Raw genomic sequence first — 8,488 nt, forward strand, 5'->3', positions numbered from 1 at the left:
TCCTTTCCTCTTATCACACATACCCACTCACTGAGCACAGTGTCCCCAATCACTCACATGGGAGTGGGGTCACTGGAGTCTGCGTGGAGTGCTGCCTCTCACTGGGGCATCTACGTTTAAACCAATCCATGGCCAGGAGTAATTTTATTTAAATGTGGCCCAACTAAATTTAGCTCTGTCTCCTTCTTTGAGAAAGGACTTGGTTGGGTTAAAGCCTGTCCACCTGCTGGTTTTCCTGGAAGACCATTCCCTCTTCTCCTGGAGAACTCTTCCTCGGCTTCTAGAACCAGATCAAATGACACCTCTTCTGTACAGCCTTCGCTGATTGCCCCCCACTCCCATCAGCTGAGCTAATGGCTCCCTTTTCTTGGCTTTCATAGTGTTTGTCTCTGCCTTTCCCATTTTTGCATGGAAATTTCTAGGTTATGGGACCATGAGCTCCCTGACTGGATTCCATTTGACTTTAAGCCCCTAATGCCAGCTAGGGTCTGACACATGTTGAAGCTTCACATTTGATGAAAAAAATAAATACATGACTGATCACGTGAGTGGGTGACTGGGTGGGTGAGTAAATGAATGAACAGGTGAGCGTATGAGTCGATAAAGTAGTGGGTGAGTGGATGAATGGATAGATAAGAGGATGAGTGAGTGGATGGATAGATGGATGGATGGGTGGGCTGTGGAGAGGCTTAACCGTTCTTAACTCCCTCAAGTCCATTCTGGCCTCAACAGCCAAAGCGCCCTTGCCATCAGCCGTGCTGTGCTAGAGATTCTCCACCTTTGCCCGGAGCCCTGCAAGGTCTCTACCGCCCAGCAAGGGGCCTCACTCCATGGAGTCACGTCAAAGCTTCCCTGCACGGATCCTTCCCCACGTCTCCTCCTCTTCTTTCAGATCTCGCCACTCAAACTGCTTACAGCTCCTCACATATGCCAGGACACCACCATGCCTTTGCCCCTGCTGAGCCCTCTGCCCAGAATGCCTTTCCCCCTTGTCTTCCTTGTGGGCAGCCGGCCATTCATCTTCTGAGGATTGGCTCCCCCTTCCGTAGCCTTTCCAGACTCCATCAGGGGGAACTACATCCTTCTCTTCTACGCTTTCATGCTCGGGCTTCTCTGTGTCTGATGTTATCAACCACCTGGACCCTGTCTTTAGAGGCAGTTTTTCATAATGGTTAGAGCACAGGACTCAGTTCGGCAGATCTGGGTCCAAATCCTGCTGGTTTTGCCACTTACAAGCTATAATAGTCACTTCACATCTAGAAAGCTGTTGCCTCTTTGTAAAATGGGAATAATCTTCTCTACCTGTGAGGCTGTTGGGCGGATCAAACGAGGAAAGCTCTGTAAAGTGCTTAGCCCACGGTAAGCATTCAGTAAACACGATTGCTTATTATGCCTTTTTCTTTTCCCATGGCTAGTATAGATGTTTCTTGGGGACAGGGACTGTTTCTTGGTTATCTCTGAATCGCTGGCACCCAGCACCAGGCCTGACAGGTAGAAAGTGATTATTCATGATGATTGATCACAATTGATGAAGGTGAATTAAGGTATAATGAGGGATGGAGGAATAGTCAAGAACAGATGAGTAACGAGTGAATGGATTGGGTGAGGAGCAAGAAAGAAGACTCAGGGCTGCTGCTACTAACACTTCCGATAAGTTCCTTACCGCGTGGCTTAGTTACGGTGCACTGTGTGCAGGTGCCATTTTGGGTGGAAGGACAGCGGAGTATGGGAGAGGAGAATTGACATTTTTTCTACATGAACAACTAGTGGTGATAATCATCACATACCGCTGATCCAAACCTCAGCCCCTTTCTCGGTGCCCGGAGAAGGATTTGTTCCCAGCCAAGAGCTCATGGACACCCCAAGATGACTCTCGTGTTAGGGAACCAGAGGGCAGCTGAGCCAGCCTGATGTAGCCAGCAGCTCACCTGGGGGCGGGGAGGGGGGCAAATGGAGAAAGAGGTAAGACGCTTTCAGATGTAGAGCTTTTGCTTCGGGATGCAAGAAATGATGTTACTTTATCCACCTTGTGTCTGCTCTTGCCCTGACTTTCAGTCCTTGAAGCCGTTCCTTAAAAATGCTCCTTTACGTGGAATTGCTTAAAAGCTTGACGTGAGCCGTACCAGCAGGTTCCTAACTGTTTTCGAACCTGGCAACTTCCCTAGACTACTTAGATGGTTCGAATTCTTTTTATCCACTGAATGTTTCCAAACACACTTGAACTTGCTAGCAGAGTTTTTTAAACACAGATGTTCGGGGCAGATCTCCAACCCTCCTGCCACACCTGCCCACACCCTCTGCTTGTCTCCTGGGAGCAGGGGTGTAACAATGCGGGTGCCCACAGCACAACCACGGCGGGGTCATCATGACCCCTGTGGGTCTCCCTGGGCCCCCCCCCCAGGTTTCCCCAGCATTTCACAATTCCACAGCAGCAGCCCAGCTTGAAATAGCAGCTGAGAAAAAAGCATTTTTGTAAGAAGTGGGGCGGAGTGGGGAGGATCCCTATACCCCCCTCCCACGCCAGCCTGCCTCTGAACAATTTTGCCAATGACCATAAAGGTGAGTTTTCTCTCAGGTCGTCAGGGCTCCCCTAGGTTCCTGGTGCCCCCGGAGAATGAGCGGGGACGGCTGTGCAGAGAAATGGAATCCCACAGTTTGGGCCCAGTCCTGGCGCAGCAGGGAGGGGGAGGCATGCCAGTAGCTTCTGCCTCCCACAGTTAGTGAGTCTTATGAGAAAGGAGAACCAGAAAGAGCTTTTATAACATAATGACCTTGAGGCAGGAAACCCATGGCCAGAGACATAGATGTCTCCGTGGAGCTGATAGGCAAGGTGTCTGCCCTGTTGAGGGTGGTCTTTGACATGTGCTAGAGCAGAGTCCGTGAGAGCCCCAGCCGGGTTCCTCATCCCCAGTGGCACCCAGTGGTACCCACTCACAGCATCTGGCCCTGTGCCTTCCGAGCCGCTGTTACCTTTGAGGACAAATGAGTGTGGTTTTTCAACGGGGTAATTAGACCAAATCAAATTCTAGTCTTTTAATGGCTGTTAAATGCATCACAAATTCCTTATGGATTCTATTTAGAGAAAGAAATAAGTCCTAACGAAGGCGCCCTGCCGAGCAGACAGGCCAAGCCCTAGAGCCCCCCCCACCCCAGTAGACGTGTCCTACACAGAGGGGGCACACAGGTGCCAGATAGCGAGAGCGTGTAGGCAGAGAGGTTCTTGAGGACTGACCGGCCGTACACTGGGCTCAGTCAATGTCTGTTCTTGGCCTTCTAGGATCCGAACCCCCAAAAGACAAGACCATCATCCTGGAGCAGCTCCGAAAGATCTCCCTACCTCTCTACAGCATCCTCTCTGCACTCACCATCCTGGGGATGATCATGGCCAGCGCTTTTCTCTTCTTCAACATCAAGAATCGGAATCAGAAGTAAGCCACTCACACCCTCCCCTTGGATGATGCTTTCTGGGTTGACAAACTTCATGCATAACGTGTAGGGGCATCATGTGACAGATTCACCACGGGCACAGAAGGAGTTTCCGGGGCAGTTTTCTAAAGTGGTCATACAGTCACTGGGATGTCATTTAATGTTCCGTGTGCATCATGTGCATGTGTGCGTGCACAAGCGCGTGCACAGATACATAGTCAGGGCTGCTGGTGGCACAGGAAGGCTGGGTTACATAAAATCAAAGGCTGGCTGTGCTCCTGTCCAGAAGGAAAACCACAGAAGAGGGAATGCCCTGAAGTCTTAAGGGAAGCATTGCCCTGGGAAATCTCTGAGTTCAGTAAGGGGCACCACCCGTTAGTACGTTAGTATGGTGTTTTACAGTCTGAGAAGCTCCTCCCTCCCATCAGCCTCACCTGAGCCTGAGCTAACTCCCCAGATTACAGATGAGAGGACAGAAACCCAGTGACAGAGGGAGGCTTGACATCCGAGGCCACACTGCTGCATGCGGCAGAACCTGTCCCCTGGGTTTCTAGCTTTGATTTCTTTTACTTATTTTTAAAAAATTTTTTTCAGTGTTTATTCATTTGAGGAGACAAAGAGAGACAGAGGGTGAGCAGGGGAAGGGCAGAGAGAGAGGGAGACACAGAATCCAAAGCAGCACCAGGCACTGAGCTGTCAGCACAGAGGCCAACATGGGGCTTGAACCCACGAACTGTGAGATCATGACCTGAGCTGAAGTCGGACGCTTAACCGACTAAGCCAGCCAGGTGCCCCTATGATTTCTTTTCCACCATGCATGCTCTTCCCTCTCTGAAAGAGAGCAGCTCGCTGTCTGAGTTATTCTGGTCAGTCGTGGGTAGAACAGGCCACCACCCAAGTGGTGGTGTTTACCAAGCACAGCCAGCTTCTGCGGTTTCCATAGCAAATCCCTGTCCCCAGCTCTCTGTGCTGCTGGGAAGTTACTGAGCAGGGACTCAGAGCGGGGCCACCTGGGGCCTCAGTGCCATCGAGCCCAGCAGCCACACTGTGTGAACTTCCGGGCTGCCGGGAACAAGCGTGATTCTGCAGAGAACAGGGATTTTCCCCCCTCCCTGCTTGCAAAGGAGGAGACTGGAAGCTCTAGATCTTGTTGTTGTTTTTTGGTTTTGATTGGGTGAAACCTATTTCCTCAAGAACGAAGAGATTTATATTCACCTGTTGTTTTATTTTCTATGTCATCAATAACACATAGACTGCCACAAAAAAAGTTGAAGAAAGTTCAGCCTAACTGATGACCATACCAATTAGCATTTGGCACAAGGCCTGGGCACATAATCAGGTCTCAATTAATATCAGATTCCCTTTCCGCAAGCTTCCAAAATACCCATCTTAATAGCAAGCTGCACCTCTCAGACGACTAAACTCCTTTAAATCTTTACCAGTGCTTTTGGCCTCCTGTGGAAAATGACTATGACTCCTTCCGGGAGGCTGGCGCCTATATGAATTTTTTGACTGGCTTTGCAGATTAAAAACTCTGAAAGAGATAAGAATGCATGTCACAGTAGTTCCAAGCTCCCCTTGCTTTTATCTTCTTAAACGCTGGGTCTTTGTGAAGGTCCTTCTCCTCCAGGTAACCTGCCCAACTCCTGGCCTCTCCCTGCCCCCACTTGCTGGGGTAACAAGGATGAAGGGGCCTTAGCCGTCTGTGGTTTGCAAAAGGACCTCCAGGAACCCGGTCTCAGGTCAGCTTCACACGTACGTGCCTTGGGCAGTGTGACCTGTGGTCCCGTCCTACCCACGAGGAGACTCTGCCACGCTGAGTGCACGTCTGTAGGGTGTCCTCCTCCACCCCACCCCTCCCCCCGCCGCAGTGATCCCTGCTCAGAAGCCGGGTGTGATCCATAATTCACACCAGGCTTTTTATCTCTCTCCCACTTTGACACATCGCATTTTTTAAATGTGAAAGCATTAATAGAATGGCAGAGTACAGAAGAAAACGTTGAGGGCATGGACTATAATTCCAATCTGCAAAAGAGTGCCTGGGTCAGGGGCGTCCGTATGCGGACCCAGGGCATACGGAGCACGTTGTGCTGGGTTGGCCAGGCACTACTGAGGGTGCATTCCTGCCGGCTGGTGGTCTAACCCAGGCCTGGCTTGCGGGACAGCTGGGAGCCAAAGCAGGATTCCTGAGAGAGGTGAGAGACAAGCATGGAGAGTTGGGAGTATACAGAACTCCCCCATCAGCAGCCTGGTGAATATAGGGGTAGGGGTGGAATGCGGACTCCAGTGTCCATTTAAAACAAAAAATTTTTTAAATATTTATTGGTTTTTGAGAGAGCGAGATTGACAGAGTATGAGCGGGGGAGGGGCAGAGAGAGAGGGAGACACAGAATCTGAAGCAGGTTCAGGCTCTAGGCTCCAGGCTCCAGGCTCCAGGCTCCAGGCTCCAGGCTCCTGGCTCTGAGCTGTCAGCACAGAGCCCAACACGGGGCTCAAACTCACAATCCCGGAGATCATGACCTGAGCCAAAGTCGGACACTCAACCAACTGAGCCACCTGGTACCCCACCCATTTTTATCCCCTAATGCCTAGGGGAGGTGTTCCCATCTACGTGTGTGACCCTCTTTGTGCCCAAAACCGTGTGAGCTTCAGACAGCCAAAGTGAATGCTCACGTACCACCTGGTGACCACACTTCCAGAGCAGCCCGAATGCTCATCTGTAGAGCTCCCAGGCCTGGCCCCCTTGGCAAGGGGAGGGCAGTGTGGCCTTCTCTCCCTCATCTCCCTCCTCCCTTAAGGCTGCTGAACTAAAACGTAGAATTCTCTAGATGCAGCATATCTGCCTAGCCCCGGCCTGAAAAAAACTTACAAGCTGCCCCTAGAGAACGGATAGGTGAACTGACAGGAGGAAAAAAATCCACGACTAGAATTGGATCGCTTCCGAGGCCATTTAGTGAAGGGAAAGTGGCCTTTAGTAGCTGGCACAGGCTTGGGGGTGGGGGCGAGGCAGGGAGGAATCTGAGGCTTCCGTTTCTCTCTCCTTTAGCCTCAGCAGCAATATACGCGTAGTAGGCATCCAGGAAGTGTTTGCTGGGGGAATAACTGCAGTAACGGTTCTGTTAAGTGTATCGTCTCTCTTGGCAGGCTGATAAAGATGTCGAGTCCATATATGAACAACCTCATTATCCTCGGAGGGATGCTCTCCTATGCATCGATATTTCTCTTTGGCCTTGATGGATCCTTTGTGTCTGAAAAGACCTTCGAAACACTTTGCACCGTAAGTCATTCTGCATGTTCCAGTGGCACAGGCTATAAGGGTTTCTTGGTTTTCCATCCTCACAAACACAGACACAAACCCAGAAACGGATGGAAATACGTGAATGGGCAAAAGAGAATTCATTCAGCCATTCCTGCAGTTCCACAGGGCAGTGTGTCGACGCTTCTAGGCTGGAAGGGACGTCAGTATTGCCTGCAACATTAAGATCATGGATTTAAGAGGCCACGGCTAGAGATATGGCCGGGTAGCCTGTAAAAGGGAGGGGAGGAACCTACTAGCCAGAAAAGGATCAATACCTGGGGTCAGGGTGAGGACAACTTAAGAAGGAACAGATCTGCCCATCTATCTCAATAACTGTTATAGATCATAACCAGAGATGTCTGTATGTCTGTCTGTGTGCGTAACTTTGAATCATATAGAAAAATTCAGAGCCATTATTTTCTTTTTTGATTTTTAAATGTTTTATTTATTTTTGACAGAGAGAGACAGAGTACAAGTTGGGGAGGGGCAGAGAGAGGGGGAGACAGAATCTGAAGCAGGCTCCAGGCTCTGAGCTATCAGCACAGAGCCTGATGCGGAGCTCAGACTCATGAACCGTGAGATCATGACCTGAACCAAAGTCGGACGCTTAACCAACTGAGCCACCCAGGCACCCCAGAGCCATCATTTTCTATCTAAGCAGTGTTTCTCAACCATTTTTCCCCTTATTCCTCCCCTAAGAAGCCTTTTTAGACTTTTGTTTCTAATTATCTCCTCATGAAAACTTAATACCAAAGATATACTGTATGTTTGTTTATGTACTATATGTATATCTATACTTCATGCATGAAAGAGTAATATTTTCCCATTTAAGAACCAAAGCTTGCCCCTTGGGAACTATATCACCCTCACTGAGAATGCATATACTTAAGGAAGCCCAAGACAGGGTAATTTATTTACTCCATTTTGGAAATCTTATTTTGAAAATTAATTACCATGCTTTAAATATTCGCCGCCTCTTTGTTGGTTGTTTTTTTTTTTTTTCCTAACGGAATCTACGCTTTAGCAGTTAACAATTGCATAGAACTAACTCTCAGCTGAAAGTGTCATTGGCTCAGATTGTAAAATGAGAATGAGCAGTTGGGATTTATTTCTGGACTTTGACTACTGTGATCTCTCGAAACTGGGTTAGCCATTTGGGTCTCTGTATTGTCCCAAATGCAGTAATTCATCCAATTCGCGGCCTGGAGGGCCAGAGCTAGAAGGGGTGGCCAAAGGATCGGTGTTGGCCAGATTGCTCGAAAAGCAACTCTTCGGTTTTCTTTTAAGGTGTTAGGAGCAATGTGGGCCCTTTTTTGCACAGCGGCCTCTTTTGATTTTTTTTAATGTTTTTTATTTATTTCCTTAGAGAGAAAGAGACAGTGTGGGCCAGGGGGGAAGGGGGGGTACGCGGGGGGGTCAGAGAGAGAGGGTGACATAGAATCTGAAGCAGGCTCCAGCAGCCTCTTTTGGATGATACTTGCAGCTCTAAGGTCTTGCGTCACCCATCCCTGCACAGTTCTGGATTGCAGACTGGCAGCGGGTAGAGGACCCCTGCCATGAGCACCCGTGCCCTGACTGTCCAGACCACATCCTGCACAGAGAGAGCCCCTTCCACCCAGAAAGAAGCTCCTGCATTTTACACCCTCCCTGCTCAGGGGCCAAAGGCTGTTACTGCGCAGGGGCTCTCTGCTACTTGACCTGGATCCTACAAACACCGGGTGACGCAAGCTCGGGAGCAAAAAAAAGGGACATCCCCCACACCCG

The 8,488-nt window shown here is 49.7% G+C and overlaps 1 protein-coding gene across 1 annotated transcript in view; it reads left to right on the top strand.

The window, feature by feature from the left end:
- GABBR2 (gamma-aminobutyric acid type B receptor subunit 2) overlaps positions 1-8,488 on the top strand; it is a 351,725-nt gene that overhangs the window by 269,140 nt on the left and 74,097 nt on the right. Inside the window, exons 15-16 of the mRNA XM_077756059.1 lie at positions 3,278-3,428; positions 6,571-6,703. Of these exons, the coding sequence (XP_077612185.1) occupies positions 3,278-3,428; positions 6,571-6,703 (284 nt within the window). The remainder of the gene's footprint in view (positions 1-3,277; positions 3,429-6,570; positions 6,704-8,488) is intronic.

Source organism: Crocuta crocuta, unplaced genomic scaffold (genome assembly GCF_008692635.1).
Source record: "Crocuta crocuta isolate KB4526 unplaced genomic scaffold, BGI_CrCroc_1.0 scaffold431, whole genome shotgun sequence".
Lineage (NCBI taxonomy): Eukaryota > Metazoa > Chordata > Mammalia > Carnivora > Hyaenidae > Crocuta > Crocuta crocuta.